Here is a 22257-nt window from a genome sequence, read left to right on the forward strand (position 1 = left end):
AACTCCTAAAGGTAAAGACAATCTCAAAAAAGTACAGGCAATGCCATAAAAAACTCAAATATGGGTGTGCCACGCACTACCTTGTTCTTGTAGAAAGTATGCATTAGAAGAATAATTAATTCTAGTTTAATTAAGAATTACAAGTCCACTGTCTTCATATTTAGCAAGTCATTCTACATAACTGCTATTGCATCCACAGCAATAGCTTAATACCTCAATCTCTAAAACCCTTCCACATCTTTTGTGCATCAAAAAATACACCATTTTACCATAAAGCAAATTATTTTGAGCATACTTATTCTTCAGGTCTCTGCTATTGTTCTTGACCAAATAGATTTAACCTTGGAGTTTAATTTGGTGCCTGAGACTTCAAGCTGGATATTGCTCATATATTGTTCAATCATGCATTTTAAAAAAAAAAAGAAAAGAAAATAAAGCAAAACCAAACCACACCCCCCCCCCCCCAACCTTCATGCTGCTTCTGCAAAGGATGACTTATCTACAGATCCAAATGCTGCATTACCACAATACTTGTCAAACAGTTGCTCAACTTTTTCAATCCCACTTGAGACCAACTTGGGGAAAGGGCTATGAATTTAAAAGGCTCCAACTTTTGTGCCTGCTTAAGACCTAGCCCTTACTGAGGTTTCTTTCCTGCTTTCAAAGCATTTTTTTAACTTTCAACGGTTGCTTCAGTGGTACCAGGGATAGTCTGCCTTTTAAAATAGTTCAAGTCAACAAGCAGTACAGGATATACAGTTAAATCTTTCTCAGAGATTTTTTTTTTTTTAAATAAAGGTAACATTCTGAGAAAAAAATTCACCTATTATATGTGTACCAAAATGATGTAAAATACTATTCCTTTCACTTTCCAGATGTTTGTTATGCCTTAAGTTAAATGAATTTATCTACAAGCTTCAGTGAACAGAAGTTCCTATTCTTCCACATATGCCCGAACTGCTCTGTATCCAGGCATATTCCTAATGCTTCCTATACCTCTAAAAAGTATTTTCTGCATTTAAACTAATTCTATGAAGCATCCACCTAACCTAAAAGTAAATCAACTGTACTAATTTCCAGTCTTGAATTTATATACTTAACTCGGGAAAGAGAGAGAGAACAGTATCAAACTGGGAACCAAAACTCTTTACTGAGAAAAATAAAGCAAGACAGATGGAAGTAATAGCAGGAACACAGTCTGAACACTGCTCTACTAATTACTAAATAAGTAAAGTTACTGGCAAGATTCAGCATCACAGAGGAGAAAAGACTAAACTAACAAAGGAGATGATCTTTGTAAAATATAGTTGCAGCATGACCAGAGAACAAATGGCCACAGACCACAAAAAAAGAACTGAAATAATATACTAATATGAAAGGGTTTGTTCTAAGATTGTCAAGCATAGTGGAACAACTTGGGCTTTCTAACGTATCTCTTATTGATATGAAAGTCACCTGTGAAATGCCAGGTAAAACGCTAAGGGATATCACACAGTCCAACTTTTCCCGTTAACTTTCAGGTTCAAGTGTACGTGTACATTAGGAATGCTGTACTAACTTGTACTAGTAGACTAGGATATAGACATCTGTTTACTAGGGGAGGGGAAGAACGTTATCCGGTGGTCAGAGAATAAGCAAGAGGACTCTAACAGTGACTCTACATAGCCTTCAATTTAGCTATACATTCATACCTCCACGCCTTCAAGACCACAATCTTTTTATGCTTCCACATCTGGGAAATTGTCAAGAGACAGATTTAGTTTTAAAGTCTACAAATGCATGAAGTTATAGAAGCTTAGGATACGAGTTTTCTCAAGGCTTCATAAGAAAATGTACGCATACAACATTACGTTACTATGTCCGAGGAACACACAATCAGAGAGCACAGTACGCTTATGAGATGGAGATAAATTCAGTACACAATATGGCGTTCAATTACAGATATGTGGCCTATATGTATTGTTTCATATTGAATTTAAATTATGTATGAATGGAAAGAAATTCTTGGTTTTTTTAAAACAAGTCATCATCAAATAATTCTTGGTTTTTTTTTCTTTTGGACAGTAAATTTAAATGTAAAATGACAATTTAATAAGCAATAATCAAAGATTTCAAATAATTTAAAATTTGCTTATTACTCAGTTAAGGAACAATTATACTCGTTCTTTATTAACATGACAGGTGAACTTCAATTGCATAGTGAATAAGCTACACACAAGATCACACCTGGGCACTGTTAAAAAAAAAAAAACAAAACCCAAGAGTTTAGGTTCATATCTGCTGCCTGATGTATTCTCTGTTTTAACTTAATGGCTGCTGCTTAGAAATAGGCATCTTGTAACCTTTGTTCAGGTCATTAAAATCTTGACTATTTTCAGATTAAGACTGTATACAGTTATGCATGCATAATCTACACACATACAAGATGTTACTGCAGTCTTTTTAAAAGACATTTCAAAACAGTGTAAGTATTCACTCTTTCTCCAAAACTAATACTCATATAAGCACAAAAGTAGCTGATAACTGCCTTAGTAACTGTGCTTTAACTAAACTTTATCCACAATGCATACTCAGTAATTTTTAAGTACATGAACTTAATTTGTTGAGAAAGTGTTATCAATATTAATAGGCAAATACTGCTCTTATTTGCAGACTGTGCAAGGGAAACAGTAGAAATACCCTTCAGAAGTAGTGTTTCCCACTTTATCACCCATATATTGCCACTTTGAATTCCTAGTTTAACAGAAATATTTATCTGACTCTCTTTAGAGCAGCATTTCTCAAACTGTCATGCACAAAAAAATGGTCAAATAGATGTAGCAAGTAGTGGAACTGGAAAAAACTGTGGCCGTACTAACATGGTGCTATGTTTTGGCCAAATGAGAGAGATTGTGAGTAGTATAGCTGTGTTACAGGGATGGCTGCAACGTGAAATAATGAGAAATACTGTTCTGAGTAAGAAAAAAAAAAATTAAAAATCAGAAGCAAGGCAAAGTTGGTAGACAGTATCTTTTATTAGACCAACCAGAATAGAGGGAAAAAGGATATACAGCCTATCATCCATACATACCCTCCTTTAGAAAAAGCTGGGAAGAGCCCAGAAGTTGGACTTTTCCAGTTTTCTATTGTCCTGAGACATTCATGTTTACAACATTACTGCAAGACATTCAGACTCATTTTACTTTAAACTTACAAGTTTAAACAACTCCATGTTAATGTTGGCAATTTCAAATTAGTAAGTGTAGTTGCATTTCAAATCTTGAAGTACTTCTGTAAAACAGTCACTGTTCACAGACTCAGTAACACTGTAACCTCATATTATTATATTATAATCAAGTAATTAACCTTGATTTCTTCTAAAGCTTAATTATTCAGAATATGAGTATTAAGCAAAGGAATATGACAAGGAAAGTGACATACCTAGATCCAACAGCGCCATCACCAGAGTCCTGGCTTCCAGCCTCACTTGGCGTACTCACAGATTTGGAAGACGGAGAGGTAGGAGGAGGGACTAAATAGTGAAACAGACAGGTATCCGCTGTTACTACTCGCAGAGGTTGCACAGCTTAGGATGTTTTCAAATTAATTTAACATGAAGTATCAAAAAAAAAGTGATGGCAAACAAAAAATACATGGATGAAAATGAACAGTAGAAAGAGAGGGGAAAAGACAATGTTAACAATTCATGCTGGATTTTCATGCAATTGTTTGGCATTTATGCATCTGGTGCATACAAACAGACATGGAGGGAAAGACATTTAAGAAAAAATGAATTGAAAATACATTTTTAAACTGAACTTCTGACAAATGATGGCATCAATTTTCAAAGGGTAATTTCCACTAAATCATGTTGCTTAAACGTAAAAGGAAGATAGTTGTTAATATAGCTTTGACATCAGGTTTTCTTAAAAATTAGACATTGAATATATTTAACTGGTAATTTTCTTTCAACAATATATAATCACCGAAGCTTGGACCAAAAAAAGTGGCTTTGTCATACAGCATACTGTTGTTTTTGTTCTAGTTTGAATCAAATCAACGTAAATCCTGTGTATTACAACAAAGTTTCTAATGTTGGGTTTTGGGGGATTTTTGTGTTTTTCTTTTTACTTGACAAATAGTCCAGTACTGTTATATTGAAACTTTTTCTTAAATGTCAGTTCATTTTCAGCATGTAGATGAAGATTGCAATTACCGTTTAAAAAGCAACATGTTTTTTGGAACTGATATATAATAGTGAATGATATCATGCAATCTGATACAAACACAAAGCTATTTCGATATTTCTTTCAACTTTTCTTAGAAATAGTGAAACTCATTATTTAATGAAACTTAGGTTTATGCTTAAGGACCTTCAACACACCCCCCGATTCTTACATGCTTCATTTTTCAGCAATATGAAAAACATTCATAGAACACATTCACTCTTTAGCAACCCTTAAAAAAGAACCTCTAACCACCTGAACACAAATTACATATATCAATTGGTATCCACTCTGTCAGGGGTGAGGCAACGGAGAATTCTGAATTTAGATCTGCAACATTTCTAGAGAATTTCCTGAAATCACAAGTATACTGTGGATTCTGAAGAATGTTTCCATCCCATCCCAAAAGAGAGACATGACTCTAGTTGACAAAAATTCTACCCTAAATTTACAAAATCCCAGTGAATACTTCAATTTATTAAAAATTCATTCCTCCTACAAGAGAGACTTTTATATTGGTCTAGAGTTATAATTCATAAATTCACACATACACACACTTACACTTTATACATATATCTATATAAATATAGGTGTATATATGAGTATATATATGTATTCTTCCAACTCATCATCGCCATCTACTGAATAATTTATACTAAAGGAAATGCCCATAGGCCTTTATATTCCTATGTTATTTTTGAGTATTATCAGAAACGATGACATTTTAATGTCACCCTTTCTTAACTGAAGGGGTGACATTAGAAACATATCTTGTCACCATTTACAAAGTCAGTCAGCTCTATCTAGCAGTAAGCATGGCCAAAAGAATTCAGTAGCTTAGTTTTGATGCTACAGTGCCCTCTTGTGGGGCACACTGTTTTCAAGAAAGTCTTCCCGTTAGTGATGTGAAACCTATTTAGAGACCAACAGTCTTATGAAAAGACCAAGTAAAATTCCACCTACCCCAACAGAGGATGAAACTATAGTACATTCTTGAAAGTTATTTTGGTTCACTAACTTATGGCTTCTTATATAAGAAGTATGGTAGATATCAAAAGCATACTTAGATTATTAAGGTCCCTTCTCCCACAATGGAGCTACCTCTCTCTGGCAGTTAACAGGACTGTATTAAAATTCCTAAGGCAATTACTATTTTCTACGAAGGAATCTAATCTCAAGCTATCCACCTATACCGACAATGCGAGTTTAAGCTATCTGCACACCAAGCTGGTCAGCTGTGAGTCAGCTTCAGTTCAGGCTAGCACAGATCACTGTACTATCATACTTTGCCAGTGTCCAGTCAGCAGACGCGAGCCTGTGCCTCAGGCATGCTACTGAGAGGTAGCAAGTAGGACATTTTAGCTTGACATAGGATCCAGATCAGATCTGGGTATTTTCAAAGGGAACAGAATGAATTCCCTGAGAATCTGTGTACGTTGAAGGGTGTGGTTAAGTAGATGCTCAATGGAATTAAACACAACACTCGCAGGGTTGTGCCCGGGTCTTACACACCAGCACCTCAAAGAGCTTTTCACGAACAGCTACTCTAAGTCTATGCAATGACTTGCTTTGAGGACTGACTATCCTGTGGTTTTTAGATTCTCTCACAGATTTAAAAAAAACAACCAACCATATGCATTTCTGCAAGAGTCTCATCAGCTGCCTTAGCAAAACCTCACACAAGAAAGTGTTCAACTATTAGTATGCCAAACAAAATCTCTAGTAGGTAAGAACAGATTACTTATAACGCTGTACGCTAGTGCTAACATATCCCAAATGCAGCCTCTAAACTATGAGAACAGTTCAAGCTACTAAAAATGACTGCTGAGGCTGTTGGAATGGGAGCAGCTTATAAATGGTGTTTATTCCATATTCACTTTTGAACACTTGAGGACTATGCAAGAGCAATTATGAAGATATAGTCACAGATATACTATATCCATAAAAATTATTATTTTTTTATTTGCAAACCCAGTTGAAATAGACCCTCACCATTGAGCCAAACTGAAAAATAAGTTTTAAATCCTTTAGATTTCAGAGCTAGAGACAAAAAGGGGAGTTGAATTATCACACTTTTCACTTTCATCTTCCCGAGAGATGTAGCTATGTAAAGGCAAAAAGCAACAACCAGTAGGCTAACCCATCCAAGAGTGGCACAGATATGATTATCTGTTAAATTTTATACTTAGCCTTGCTATTACTCCAAAGTCAGTCTGATATTTGAAATAAGGAAAATTAGGGTGTAAAAGATGCAGAAAGGAAACAAGCCAACTCTGCACAAAAATATCAGAATTAAAATTTGGCATTAAGAAAAAGAGAAAGGAAAAAAGTACAGAAGAATAATGTGCAGGGAAAATAGGGGGGGGGAGAACAACAAATACATGATATTTATATATTTTACCTAAAAGACTCCAAATAATCCACTAAGTGTAAAACATACCTTTTACAAAATAGTACTAGTAATATGTACTGAAGCACATCACTTGACACTTACAACAGAGATCACGAAGAACGAAATAGTACAAAAAAACCAGACATGTATACCCCAAAAATAGTGGCCAGAGATTTTTCATGCTAGTTATATAAATACCACAATCCTAACAAACAAACAAACCACCACCATCAACAAAAAAACCAAAAAACCAAAACCACACCCCCCCAAAAAACCCCAAACATTTATCTCAAACTAATATTAACATTCCTACCAACAGGAGACTCAGGTGTCAACCCCATGCTCTGAAGTAATGCTTCAGCTTCTCTTCTCTTCTTTTCAAGATCAGATTCTTCTTGTACAGGAAGAACTTCTTTCTTCTGATCAGTCTAAAAATAATTCAGTAGTTAAGTTATAGCATTTAACAGGTATTAAAAACTGTTTCATTTATTTTTGAGATCTCATAGGTTTTTTAATGCTACTGAAGCTTATCATCTTACAGGTTAGATATTTGACTCTAGTAATTCTGATGGTCCTTTCTGTAGATAAAGTAAACAGCAGACAGGAATCACAAAATTTTGTAGCTTTGGTACTGTCTTTAGAAGACATATAACATGCAAAAAGTATCTTCTCATTTGACAAAATGACTGACACTTCATAAGATCAAGAATACCTTATTTACACTAATGCTAAGCACTGTAAAATGCAAAGACTGAAAAACAAAATATATCATATACCTGTGTATAAAAGTATTTTAAAGACAGTCATATTGTTCCGATTTTGAAATGACAATAAGTGTGTCAAAGAAAACACTATAGGGTTAGAATGACGGTAAGAGATGCCCCTCTTTGGTCAAGAAAGTATTAGGGCACTTGGCTAGATAGAGCACATGCTAAAGTCTGTAGCAATTAAGAAAATATGTGTAAGATGCAAAAGTGATGATTGTCTATGTGTACATTTTAAACTATTTTTTAAAACAAAAACATCAACAAGCTGTTTAGTGAGAAAGCTTTCTTCTGAACCTCGGGTTTCACAAAAAAAATAGAAAGTTTTTAAAAAAAAACTTTGCAGTAACTTCAGGTTTACAGGGCAGTAGTTTTCTTTAAGTTGTGTTATTATCTGCTAGATTTCACGCAAAAAAAAGAATAAAAGTTACACCCCCATCCCCATAATTGAGAAATAACACAAGCTCTACTGTGAAAGATGCTGAACACTCCATGCCTTTCCACATTCATTTAACTGCTCATTCAATTACAGAAATATAATTCACGGCTTAAGGTGTTCACAACTCAGCCATTGGCAAATGAATATTTTTATAAATATAAATTGATGATACAAATACAAGTCTTTAATAGAAGCAGCAAAATCTAGACCAAGCTATTCTATCCCTACACCATGATTAAAGACTAATTGCTCCTCCCGTGACTGCACATTATGCTTCTAATCTACTGCACAATTCCTTTTAAAAAAGCAACTGCCAAATTTTAGAGCAAGTTCTCAACTGATAAGCTATTGCATCACATGTGGAATCTCAGATACAGGCAATACATTGTTACAAGATCATCAGAACACAATTTGAGATATTTCCCTCTCCTTTTTGTCCGAATCATGTAGCTGGCAGCTTCCCAGCCTTCAGGCATATGCTAATGTAGAAAACCTAAGAGATCATAAACCAAAGCACAGAGAAGTCCTGAAAAAGTACCCCAAACCACCAAAACATTCCAGCAAAAGTTTCATTTATGAGGTATAATCAGCATTCAGGAGAAACATAGTAATAAATCACTGATTGTCACATACTTTAGCAGAGAGAAATCCAGAAGACTGTTAACAAACGAAGTCTAACACACAAGTAGCATATACATCCTGAGTGTTGCTCTGATTTTAAAATTCAGGCTAAGGATGAGTCAAAAGAGTAGACGCACATTGTTTGGACAATAATAATACTGACAGTCAGACAATTCATATGGACATCCTCGGAACTGCACTTCAGAAATGAGTTCTCTAAATAACACCATTACAACTCATTAAGCAGAGCTTTTGTGCAATACTTTACCAGTGATTTGATTAATGATGTCCCATGCACACAAGTAGTTTTAGAAATCCAAACTTTATGCAAGTGTAAGATTTTAATTTTTTTTTTTAAATCCAACTTACCATATGGATAATTCTAAAGAAAAAAATAGGTGTTTGCTCTTATCAGAAGATGAAAGTGCTACATTCGCATCAGCAACCGCCCATTAAATAGACACTCCCTGAATAACATGTAGCACAGGAGTAAGTGAACCTACCCTTAAATTTTGGGCAACTTACATATGCAAACAGTCAAATTTCAAAGAGAAAATTATTTCTTACTTCTTTTTTCTTTCTTTCTTCCTCCTTTCTTTTCTTCTCCTCTCTGATTTGAGCTAATCGTTGCTTCTTGCGCTCCAACTCCGCCTTCAGTTCACTTTTGTCAGACATGGCTGAAACACTGATCAACAGAAATCATGCTGCTGTTTGGTTTTGGTTTGGGTTTTTGTTTTGTTTTTTAAGATAGCAGCCTTCCTTTAAACAAGCTATCATTAAAGGAACTACACTAGCTTACTAAAACCAGAACTGTGAAAAGTCTTAAAATAATAATTAAAAAAAAAAAAAAAATCACATTCCTATTTCCACATTTCTTTCATTTAACACATTCTCAATACTAAAGGGATTGATTTAAAACAAACAGACAGAACTATGATATGGTGACAGCATCCATTCCTAAGGTAGTTCTGACACTGTTTGAAGGAACTGCTTTGGAAGAAGTGTTAGGCACCGAAGATGGGGCTACCTGATCTTGCCATAGGATTTGGGTACAGCTACAGAGCCAACTATGAGACCGAAAACAGCAAGGACAGTACCAACACAACATCTATCTTTTACTTTTCACCTCAACAGCTTAAATATTGGCATGCTATAACTTAGCTGTATGTAAGCCATATATCCTTCTACATACAGTTGTTGGATTCAACATAAAGATTTATTGAAAGATTTAGTAGGATTACTATAAATTGCAAGGCAAAGTAAGTACAAGTGTGATGGCCAAAAAAACCCTGTAAAATACATGCATTATCATTTTTTTCCCCAAACTTTTTGTACACTGCTAAGAAACTGGTGGATCTTTTAAAGACAAACATTCTACAAAAAGTTTTGCTACATAACTAACTCAATTAAATACAGACAAGAAGGTCAACAATAAACAAAAGGTAAAAAAAACCCCACTTCAGAACTTAAAGATTTAGAACACAGGTATGAAAAACTGTGTGAATGGCCTGAGTGAATAAAAGCTTAATTTTACTGTTTTTAAGCAAATCAAAGTCAGTAAAGAAAGTGCAGAAGTGGTTCTACAACAGACGAGGGATCTATAAATGCTTTTACACTAAGCTTGATAACAATGACACCAGATTAAGCATTAGTAATATAACTATTCACTAATTCAAAACTAAGAATACCTGCAAGTGTTTGCATAGCATATCTAAGCACAGAAAAGAATGCAAAATGATGCAAGCCACATACACCTACCCCACTATACTTAGTGGTATGTACATTGGAGTAAATGTGTGTATTCCTCCATGTTGTCTACAAACATTTGAGTGCTAATAGATAAATAAATAAAATCTATTGTCCGCATTTTAAAAGGGCATTCCCGTGTCGCTTTAAAACAGCACTAGGAAGGAGCGTTGTCACCTCACCACGGATTCTCGCCCCCACCCCTCTTTCTAATACCGAGCCAGGAAAGCAAAGCGGCACAAACCGAGCCATCCCTGAGGAGAGGAGCGCCCACCCCGCCCAAACTTAAGATGACAGCGGTACGAACCAGATGCCGCCAGGAGCAAGTTCCCCACCCTAACCCAACACGGGCCGTACCGGGGAGGGAGCCTAGCAGCGCACCCCCACCCTGGCAGGGCCCTACCACACCCTGAGGCCCGGGAGGAGACAGCACTGCCAAACCCTCCCCAGAGCCCGCCTGTACCCTCTCCCACTTATTGAGGGCCGAGCCCCGGCGCGGGCCGCCCCCCGGCCCCACCCTGCTGCCGCGCCCCTCACTCGACAGGGCGAGGCCGAAAGAAGGAGGGTCCCCACCGGGAGGCAGCGGCGCAGAGCCAGGAGGGACAGCGGCTCCAGGCGCAGCTCGGCCGCCGCGGGACCCCCGCGCACCTGGCAGCAGCACCTCCTTCTGCTCCAGCCGCCCCTCGGCCACAGCGCCCCGCCCCGCTTCCGCCGCTCCACAAAGGCGCCGGCGGCTGACAGGCAGCAGCCTACGGCGGGCGCCGAGGATCAAACCAGCTCCGAAAGCGTTGCGGGATGCGAAGGAACTTACAGGAACTGCGGAAAGACACGGAGGCCTGTACAGGACCGCGGTGCGCTCACACACCAACGCCCCACTCGTTCGCACCGTCAGGGGCAGCGAGCTGAAAGCAACTCACACGGGGAACGAGCGTGAAGCGACGCGGGGATGGGGTGCTTCCAGAGGCTTAACACCGAACCCCTCCTGCGGAGCGCTGGTGAAGCTGCCTTGAGAACAACGACGCCCAACATGCAACGCGCCCCGCTGGGCGGGCCTCGTCCTCAGCACCCTACGGCGTGAGTGTGGCGCGGCCGCGCGTTGCATGATGGGAACTGTAGTCTTTTTGGGGGGGGGACCACCACATCGGCAGCGACCGCGGCCGCGGGCTCCGGGAAGCGAGCGCCACCGCGTGCCAGGGGGCGGGCGAGCGGTGTGGGTGCGCGCGCGCGCGCTCTGCTTTGGTTAGCTGGTAGCGGCGGTCCCGTGGCTCGCGCGGCGGCGGGAGCGCGCGGGCAGTGGCTGTGACACTCTCGCGGTGTCGCCTCACGGGGGGCCTCGCTGCGCCTCGCACCCAAGGCGGCGGGCGGCCCTGAGGAGAGCAGGCCCAGACGGGACGCCTGTGCGGGGCTTCTCTTTCTCCTTCGGTTTGGCTTCCCGGGGAGTGAGGATCCGCGCTGGCCACCGCCGTGCCAGCAGCCAGCAGTGACACGAGTCAGCCCCATGCGGACATTGATTGAACTGGATGATTTTAATCGTAGGCTAGAGAGGCCGGTAGCCATAATCACTTCACTGACCTGACGACAAAGTATGTAAAAGCCTGATTAGCTGTGAGTGTTGGGCTAGCGACAAAATTACCCACGCTAAATCTGCTTTGCGTGGATGTCAGCAAGTGGAGTTAGGTTGTGAGGTTGATACGGCATTATACATTAGCAGACTGCTTCATTGTGTGTGCTGAATGGGGTAAAGCTGTGCCAAACCCAAACTGCATCAATGAACGTCATGTGGCAATGAAGTTACATGGTTCATTTTGATACTATATTGCCACTTGTATCCTGCGGAAACATGATAGCAAGTTTTTCAACCTTTTTTCCTAACTGCTGCGCTAGTGCTAGTGACTACTATCTCAGTGAAGTGCTCGATTCCTCAGACTGCTGATCTTCCAAAACTGTGCTTGCCAAAGCAGAATTAATATGGACAACTCATATAGTTCAAGTGGAACATGTGTTCACAACACTCTATGAAATGAAGTTTTCAGAGGCAATAACTGTCAGCTCCAGAGAGGGTTAAATGTTCTGCTATTACAAATTGGAATAATTTATTTAAAATCACTGGATCTACAAACATTTATGTCTGGTGAGTATAGCTTCTGAACTCCTGCTGACAAGCACTGGGAAAAGACTGCGTTTGCAGTCAAGCTTTGTCAGGCTGCAATCCTGTTATGTATCATGAACAGGACGGTTGGTACTGTGCCGGGATAGCTCCCAGGAGAACTTCAATAGCTGCAGGAATCAGTGTTGATATTTGCTCCTCTGTAGTCTTCCATGTGAGTCAGGGTTCATACTATACCTTAAGAAAAATTAGAAAAACTAACTGTTCTCTAGATGGCTCCTGATCATTGCATAACCCCCATGCATTTCATAAGAGTATGGGTGTTACCATTCAGAGAAACTGTAAGTGAAACTGTCAAAGAAAATTGTATGATGTGCAAGAGAAGGGGTTGCATTTTTCTTCAGAGGCGGAAATATGAAGATGATAGTAATGAACTTCCACAAACAGCTGTCATCTTTGAATTTATTTGCCAGAATTTTCTAATATCACTTACAATAATGTGTGCACCTAAGAACAGGAATATGTGGGTTTTTTTCTGTATTTTACATATGCTTCTTGTTTGGCCATAAAATATTAATTTTGTATTTGAAGCTTTCCAGTAATATTTTTCAAGTTTACATTTAAAATTATGAAGGTAGGAGCCAGGTATTTCACATTTGTAATGAATTTAGCCAATCGATTTTTGATAATTGATCTTCAACACTGAACTGTATTTCTTGGTCCTGAACCTACATATATTTGCTGAAGGTCATGTTATTATTTTTTACATTAGTCTTTCATTTTAGAACACAGTAACTACGATAGCTAATTTTTGCAGCACTGACACCCCCCTTTTTCTTTGTAAATGATAGCTATAGTTTTCAAATAGCTCTATCTGGGTCAGTTTAGCAGTGACACAAACATTGACAGAATGCTAACTCTATACAAAGACATTTGTGATTTTTTAGCAGTCATTGATCTCACAAGTAATAGCAGTTTAAATAATCTGATACGTTTTTCATTAGCTGGACGGCTCATGAGGTATATGGTGGGAGGACAGGTTTGAGAAAGCATGCTGTTTGTAGATGTTTACAAGTGAGTGTTTTCTTCTAGCCTCAGCTTCCTGGTGACAGTATCTTTTGGTATAGTGAATCCTAATTTTATAATGGTCTCTAAGAATGTGGAGAAGTTACACTGTGAGGGTGGACCCTTTCTATATCTAGGACCGGAAAAACAGCTTGTAGGGGTTTTATGCGCCCATCCTATGCATTGGGTCTAGGATGACCACAGCTTGGTTAAGATGTGAACACCAGCTTTACCAGTGATTGTGTACCCATATAAACAGAATTAGTGTATTACTGAGAAGTTATTTTGAGACATGTAAAGGAATGATAAAGATAAATGAGGTCTCTGCTGCAAATGGGCAGGAATCCAGACTAAACACAAGAAGATATCATTTGATTTAGAAGAGCCTCTACTTTTGTATTTTGGAGAACATTAGACTTCTGTGCTGCCTGAATCAGAAGAAGGGTAGATAGCAAAGGCAAGTGGCTTTGTCACCTCCTTGTGCTGCTGGAGAACAGTGATTTGCTCTGGAGCATGAGCCCAAGATCTATGCTGGAGAGGGTAGTTCCCTCCTCAAGTAACTGCCACTACTGTGCTGTCCTCTCTAGTAGTAAGAGAGACTGGGAAAAGGCAGCTGGCCTACCTTTCTCCATTAAGGCTCCATTTTAATTTTCTTTTTTTCTCATATTTCAAGAAAATTAAAAGTCCATCTTACAGACTTACCGGAATTGAAATAATCAGGAAGATCTCATCCCATAATATAACAATATAACTCTTCTCGTATCATTTGATAGTCTGTGCTTTTCCCTTAGAAAATTTGCTGCATTGCTAATATAGGTTTCTCTCTGTCCTTCTCCCCCCTTTCCTGTTCCTGCTAGATGGACTTATTTTTTTTCTGTTGTGTCAAAATAAGGTGATGGTGACTGATGGATCCTTTCTGAGATGAGAACACTTTTGCAATCTGGTAACCTTTGGCACAAAAAACATACACTAGTGAATGGTCCAGCACTTAAGAGTGATTCACTACTAAGCATTATAGAAAATAGGTTTACCAGCCGAAAAATTTCAAGGCAAGTTCTCCTTCCTCAGTGTGTTCTGTGTACGGTACTCTCATTTTTTTCTATTATGTGGTTAAGAAGAGAGGAGATAATGGGAGCTTCTTAAGGAATCCTGTAATGCACCAAAACCTTCACTAGTTCTAACGGTTTTAAGACAGAGTATGAAAACTGCCAAGAGATCAACCAAAAGGAACTATTTTAAAGTATGTTGTATGCCAGGCTATATTCTACCCTCAGTTTGTGTGCCTATCTCCCATTAACCTTTATGGAAGTTTTCTGTATTTATCAAAGGGAGAATATGTTTGAATATTTGTTAAGATGATAACAGAGTTCCTTTTGTATGTATTATGTTAGCATTATTAGCCAAAAAGATAATAGAATAAATAAGGAGAGAGAAAGTGTTCACTTTTTTCAGGGGCTTTTTTTAACTTTTAATTACAAACTCAATTATTTTTCTGTATGTAAGCAAAAGGGGTATCTTATATAATCTTAAAGTATATTTTAGACTAGAATTAATATGAACAAAGGCACACTAAAATACTGTTTTACTAAAAGTGAATACACTTTTCATCCAGTGACATCAAATTATCTCATTCTAGAAATGTTAAATAATTACCTATATCAAGTACTTCATAATTATTTACAAATGAAATGAGAGTTAAAAAGACTAAATGACAAGACCACAGGGATTAGAATTTAGGATTCCTAGGTTCCAGTCTTCTATTCTTACCACAAAGTAGTATTTATTCTTCTGAAACTGTTAACTGTAACAGTTAACTTTTCACATTTTCACATTCTTTTGAGAATTAGTTGAGTCACTGACTCACAGCATCAGTCAGTTCTATTCAGTAAAGACTGGTGCCATGGAGTCATTTTACTGCTAACAGCAATGTAAATAGAGATAGAGTTTGTTCCTTTTTTGAGTCTTTAATAAGAAACTTGCTAATGTGTTGGAAGAAGGTCTGAAAAATTACATGGAATTAAACTATAGAGTAAACACATAAACAGCAATTTTTAATATAAAAATTTTCTCAGAATATCTCCTACTTTTTAACTTAAATAAATCTTTACTTTTAACGTAAGTTGCAAGGCAGTAGATAGTTGGAAATGTATTTATTACTAGCAGAACCCAAGCTCCTAGGCCGTGTTTATAAAACACCTGAGCAGAAAGGAGATGGCACAGTAAATCTCCTGTAACAGTTACTGCAGCCATCTGGTTTATAGTAAGCACCCCGCTGGAACATATCACAGGTGGCAGAGCAAATGCAGTGAGAAGGTACAAGATAACAGGGATGTGTTCCATGTCCCAAACAAATCTATAGAGACTTGGTCCAAACTGGAAGTAGCCCTTCTCTGGCTGAATATTTACCAGAGTATGGTAGAGCTTCATCCTTCTTGTTCACAGAGGTAATGTGCTAACAGTGGTGTTTAAGCCTTATATAATTCAGAATGTTTGTAAGGGGATTTCCTGTGGATCTTGCAACAGTTTTTATGCAAGAAAACTTCTATTTTGAAAATCTGGTTGGCTGTCAATGAAGACTGTTGCAGCTAAACTGTATTTGAATTTGATTCAGAATTTTGTTACATTTCAAAAATGTTAAAATCGGTCACTGAGAATCTGCAAAATTTGTGTGCATTTCTATGAAAAAAAATAGAAAAAAGTTTAAAATTCAAACCACATATAATGTCAGTAAACATGATTTGGATAGCTAAACCCATCTACTTTGTAGTTTAGGGCTAATGTTAGTTTAATTTTATATACTCCAAACAAACAGGATTTCCTTTGTTTTATTTATAGATTGGTTTTCTAGACAAACACATCATATTGTCTTAACCTGTTTGTAGTTTGTTTTGTTTTTTTTTTAAATCAGGATAAATTTGATTTTTCTACTTTGCTTGAACAAAATTTGACCACATAAATATCCTGTTACTTAATCTATTTGACAAGTGTTTCAGATTATGTTTTCTTGTGAAATAGTCTGATCTGTGCAAGTAGTTTTTTTTTAAAAAAAAACATTTTGAACAAAAGTCATCTGTTTAGGTTTGAATGGCACATCATTCAATGCCCTTGATTACATTAGTGGATCTGTATTAAGACAGAAGAAGAGAAAAAAATGCAAAAGGCCTTCTGTAAAAGCCTGTAAAGGCTTGTAGATGGAATATACATGTGTGAACTTGTATAAACTTAAGTAAGTGTACATCTTTCCCATGACACATGATTTTAAGACTCAAGAAAACCATAAGACAATGAAATGCACATATTATATAATGTTAGGAAATTTAAAAACTGCTGATTTCAGTTTTTTAAAGGCTGAGAGAAGTATACAATTTCCTGCAAATAAGGTATATTTTGCTGGTTTGTATGTGTATAAGTGGATACTCTACCGCTGGCAAATTTTTATCCAATAAATGCTTTTAACCATAGGCGTCATCACCACAGGTCTTGATAGCTCTCTGTTCAGTTTTCTGTGGAGTCAAATCTGTCATTTCTGTCAGAAAAAGCTTTATAAGATATAAACCTGTTTGTCTCAGAGAAAGCAGTTTGTGCTTTTGTTTTGTTAAATTTGCTACTGGAAGCTATTCTATCTGGATATTTTTAACAGGAGATTAAACAGCTGTTATATGTTAAAGGACACTGATTCTACTAAAGCAGGTTGGACTAGATCGCTGGACGTCCTTTCCAAGTCTGTCTTCCTATGGTGCTGTGAGTGCAGGAAGAAAAAAAAACTGATTTAATTCTTCTCATGCAACACCTTCTTGTGAAACAGCAATCTGGAATCTTATGCAGCTTTAGTAGTTTACAATCAAACTTTGCTTCTCTGCAAAAAATAAACAATTTGAAAAAATTCAATTCTTCAACTACATCATACTTGCAGGAAAATATGTTTATAAAATTTAAATTTCATTTCATTATAATAAAATATTAAATATATGTTTTTAGCTGGCAAAGTCAATTTATTTTACAGGAAATAGAATATGTTCAGATATTCTTGAAAAAAATCTACATGTATGATTTGACAGGTTTTGTTCTGCATTACATATACAAAGCAGTCTAACCTGTTTAATTTTTTATAGCAATATGACAAAAATTAAACAACATTATTTCTGTTAGTATTGTGTATGCTGGAAATGCTAGCAAACTCCAACACATATTTACAGATATGTGTGTAGGAGCAAAATGTACTTACAGCTGTTTTTAAAGTCAGTGGAAGTATGTGATATTTAACCAATACTCTCATTAATCAGGAAAATTATTTTTCATTTCACTATAGTTATAAAGTATTATATCTTTTCTTGCTATTCATTACCCTAAAGTTGGCTGCAGTTCAGGAGTGAGGAAAAAATCCTTTATAGATGCTTGCTTAATTCATTGTATGTGTCCGCAGATGGTTACTGACCAACTGTTGAGATATATTTACAAGAGTCATTTAGAGTTCAAGATGAAGTAAAAAATACAGATCCTTTAGATTTTATAATTTTATGTTTATCATTTTTATGTTTACTGATAAATCAAGCTTTTTGTAGAATTTCTTTCTCTGAGAGAAAGAAGCTTGTAGCTAGTACATAGAACAATTCATCTTAAAAGGGACGATTTTCCCAGCTCTTGCCCTTGCTCTGGAATTGTGGGGGCAAGTGACTTAAGTCATGACTTTTTCACCTTGATATCAAAGGAGGAAAAGTGGTGTTTTGCCACCAGTAGTTTTTGCCACTGGTTCCTAGGTTACAGACCTGTCTTTTTTTTTTTCTTAGTCTCAGTTTCTTAATATGTCAAGTTAACCATATTTATTTCAATAACAATATTTCTTACAGCTAAAGCTATGTGAATTGATATTTGAAAGGAAGCTTTTTGCACGTAAGACACCGTATATAATTTTGAGTGTTATTAAAATCCTACCTGCATAGCATAGATCATAACTTCTTTACTAACAAAGAAATCGACAACTGAATCATACCTGCATGATTTCTGAGCTTTTCCTCCTGCCATGTTTCATAAACTGACAGAGTTACCCTCATGACACAGGTATAAAGTAAGGGTGACAAATACTATCCAGAGTTTTACAGGAGTTAACTCAAAATCAGTCACAGATATTCAAGTGACAGTTAAAAATTGCCCTTCCAACTCCTATTTCCATGATCAACTCAGAAGAACGTACTATTTTTCTTAAATATCAAATAATATTTAGAAGTAAACACTTTAAATGACTGCAAATTCTAAATTTATGAAGTTAAAAGATGACGTCTGTAGGGTGGAAATTTCTATGGGCCCTTGTTTGAACTCCTGAAATGTACTAAAGCAAATTTCATATTTATCTCCATTGAGAAGGCAAATTACTTTTCATAGAAAAGGATCAAAAGCATCAGAGTGGATATGGTATGTTAATAATAGGAGGTGGGACAGTGAGGGTAGAAGAACTGATGGGACACTTACGGTTCAAGGAATTCAGCACTTTTCATTTATGCTGGAAAAAATGTAAATGATGTCACCCTTGCCTCCTAGTGCAAAGTTATCAGACAGACATCACTAAATGATATCTCTGACATTAAAATGACTGGAATGTTATTTCCTTCTATTTCTTTTCTTTTGGAAATCTTACAATATCTTACTGCAAATGAAACAAAAATCCACATATAATGGTGTAAGAAACAAAGATCTGTCTGGAGTCTCAACACTGGATTATTGCTGTTCTATCTCAAAGCTAATTGAAATCCATGATGTTTGCATCAAAGCTGTAATGAGGCACTGACAAATACCTTTCTGCCCCACTGGAAACATAATCTTTCTATTGAACATTTTGTCTTGGTAAGTTCCGTCTGCAGTAGGAATAGGCATTTTGCATTTGAATCAAGAAGGTCATTACTTTGGATCAGATGATACGGTGTACACTCCACTTGCCTTTAGATGAAATTGATCCTTTACTGTGTTGAACATAAGACTGTGAATTTTTTACACCTGATTATCTTATTGTTTCATCTGGATTAATTTGGAATGCTAACACTACCGCCACTTTTTGATCTTTGCATATATCAGTGTGACAGTTCTCTTAAAAGCCAGTTATTTCCTAGACAGTAATACATTTTAAATATTCAGTTGCATTTCTTTACTAAATAAAACAGAATAAGATCACAGTGTTTCATTTATTGATAATGTATTTGATCGTTTGATAGAACTGAATATTTGATAACATTTTCCTCACTTTTGCAGCAGTAAAGCAATAGTTCTATGTATAATTACTCCAACTTGTTTGAGTAAACTTATTGACTTCTAAATACCTAGAAACTAAACTATGTATTCAACATTTTGGTTGTTTTACTCGTAAATAATCCCATTGACTTCAGTGAAGAGAGGCACCATAAAATGGAGTGGCAGTTGCAGTGTGTTCACTCATCTTCAATGTTAAAACTTTCATTACCTTTCTTTGCAAATGTGGCTTGGTTTTTTTTTATAATATAAGGTAAATTATGCCAAGTGTATGTACAAAATCAGTATTTTTTTCCTTTTTTGTTTTGACATGAATATATGCTCTTAGCATTTTCACTTCACATCAAGTGTGTAGATTGTGCAAAAAAATTGGTAAAAGATCTCTAGCTATGGAAGGGATAATGTGAAAGTCATAAATAGCAGCTACTCTCTGCAGGTATGAACCTGTTCTTATTTAAATCGATAGAAATTTCACTGCCGACTGCAGTGAATGCAGGATCAAGTCCTCAACTCTTTCTGAAAATCAATTAGATGCGTTCTTAATAGGCTTTCATGCCTTTGAAAATCTGTCTCTAAATTACTGTTGGAAACTAATCAATTAGATATTGGAGTTCATTTTATGAAAAAAATTTCCACAATTTTGTGTAAAATGAAAGGAAATGCTTTAATTCACTGGCTTTTTATTTATTCAAAAAGATTAAGCTATGTCTGGGATTGTCAAATCACCTTGTTTTATTTGCTGAAACATGTAGGACTCAACAGAATGCTGATATGACTCTGTGTATTTGAATTGTTTCTGCACTGTGAAGAATAGTGGTATACTAGGAAGCTGAGAGATGAGAAATTGCTATGGCAGGCATTGGACTGAAATACATTTTAAATAGACTTTTTATATGGTACTGTAGCAATTGAAATTCTGATTCAGTGTCTGCTAAGAAAATGTTGGAAATGCTTTTAGAAGTTTCTTAACCAATACTAAATTTGTCAGTTCAGTAATAGTGGATAACCCAAAATATAATCATTAAGGAAAACTAAACAATTTTTACTGTAAAAACTGTGGCTTATTCTGATTTGGATTTATTTTGAATCTTCCATTGTTCACAGGAGATTCAGTGATGGCTGAAGAGTACATGACACAAGCTGGCAGGTGGTACAGCATAAGGTTTGCATAAAGCTAATTTTTCCATTTCTCCCATCCTCATCTTCTGTCTTTCAGGCTCAATAATCTGTTTCCTTAAACTGCATTATTGTTAAATGTTATATTGACCATGAGATCATATAATGTCATGATAAATATTATGCTACACTGTGCTGTATTTACCTAGAGAACGGCATAGTCTTTTGAAATCTTAGCTAATTATATAGTTTGTATAGATTTAAAATTACAACGTTAACAACTATTTTATATGATTAAGATACATTTTAATTGAGATATTACAATACAATATATTTATGATTATATACATTACAATTATGTAATGTAGGTAATATATCAATACATGCATATAGTACGTATATTAACTTATGCATAATTCATATAACAAAGATATTGATGTTGTTATTAGTTTTATTTAATAAATTGAGATAGTGAGTCAAGTCAAAAGATGCTCTAAATACCTATAACTTTAACAGAACCAGACAGGAGACAAACTTCAGGAGGAATTTCAAAACAAAAAATTTTTGAAAGTGGTGTTTAAGGAGTTATTATATATTACTTATTTATAATTAGGAGGGGAAAAAATAACAAATTTGAATGGAAATAAGGAACTATTGTAATTGGTAAATATTTAATAAAAACAACTGTATCTGTATATATTTGAAAGCCTGATCCTCAAAAACTATTGAATGCATTCTCTTTAAACTAAAAATGGTAAAAATGTGATTGTTAGTCTGAGAACAAGCATGACAAGTATTGGCCTAGAGGTAATTTTTTTGAAAAGTTATTTTAAACTAATGAAAAGAAGGTCATAGAATTTAAGTGCCATTTCAACCATATAAGTGTAATAAAATCAGCTAAGGCAGGAGTGCATTCTGGCAAGGATAAATAAGCATTGCAAAGCCTGATATGGCCAGTATGGAATACAGAAATGTATCCAAGTGAGTAAACATCAAATAAAGGATTATCCCTACTTGTGAAGAATCCATTCCAGCAAGAAATTGAACCATGGACTACTGCATCTGAAATTTGTAGGACTCCCTAGAGAGCTAAAAGGGAATCTCTAGATTCTGTCATCGGTACACCAAAGATCTCTGCACCGTAATGTAGTGCACAAAAGTACATGTTTCCCAGATTTCCCTTTTTAAAGGACTTCTTTCAGAATACTAATCAGACCTTGGTGTTCTGAGTTTTTACAAGTACAGCTAGGTTCTCTTTGCTGTTGCTTTGCATTTGAATGCAAGAAAGAAGTTCTGATTTTCTAAATGTTCTAAAATAAGAACAAAAATATTGTAATATTCTGAAATGGCTTGAAAGGCAAATAGAAGGTTCTAAAATGCTACCAAATGTGCAAGCTTACAATAGTAACAGTAACAACAGTAAAAGAGAAAGGATAAACATTTAAGGAGAAATACGTTATTCCCTATTGAGCTTGAAATGGAAAGAGACTATCCAAAGCAAATAACAAAAAGACAGCCAGATCTGTGAAACTAGGTGTCAGGAGACTGGGGAAGTGTGGATTTCT

At 36.4% G+C, this 22257-nt stretch overlaps 1 protein-coding gene and 1 long non-coding RNA gene across 7 annotated transcripts in view; one reads left to right on the forward strand and one right to left on the reverse strand.

Annotated features, from left to right (window-relative positions):
* DYNC1I2 (dynein cytoplasmic 1 intermediate chain 2) overlaps positions 1 to 11055 on the reverse strand; it is a 30464-nt gene extending 19409 nt beyond the window's left edge. For 2 of the 6 annotated variants that reach the window (XM_076342630.1, XM_076342628.1), the window contains exons 1-4: positions 10816 to 10896; positions 8989 to 9106; positions 6911 to 7025; positions 3421 to 3511 (exon numbers count right to left, since the gene is read on the reverse strand). In XM_076342630.1, coding sequence (XP_076198745.1) covers positions 3421 to 3511; positions 6911 to 7025; positions 8989 to 9096 — 314 coding nt within the window. In that variant the 5' untranslated portion in view covers positions 9097 to 9106; positions 10816 to 10896. The other 4 variants (XM_076342629.1, XM_076342625.1, XM_076342626.1 and 1 more) reach the window with 3 other exon arrangements.
* A 121-nt stretch (positions 11056 to 11176) lies between these two features.
* The window catches only part of LOC143162369 (uncharacterized), a 32449-nt gene continuing 21368 nt past the window's right edge, over positions 11177 to 22257 (forward strand). Inside the window, exons 1-2 of the long non-coding RNA XR_012995692.1 lie at positions 11177 to 11241; positions 20681 to 20738. This is a non-coding gene — a long non-coding RNA (uncharacterized LOC143162369). The remainder of the gene's footprint in view (positions 11242 to 20680; positions 20739 to 22257) is intronic.

This window comes from Aptenodytes patagonicus, chromosome 6 (genome assembly GCF_965638725.1).
Source record: "Aptenodytes patagonicus chromosome 6, bAptPat1.pri.cur, whole genome shotgun sequence".
Classification (NCBI taxonomy): Eukaryota; Metazoa; Chordata; class Aves; order Sphenisciformes; family Spheniscidae; genus Aptenodytes; species Aptenodytes patagonicus.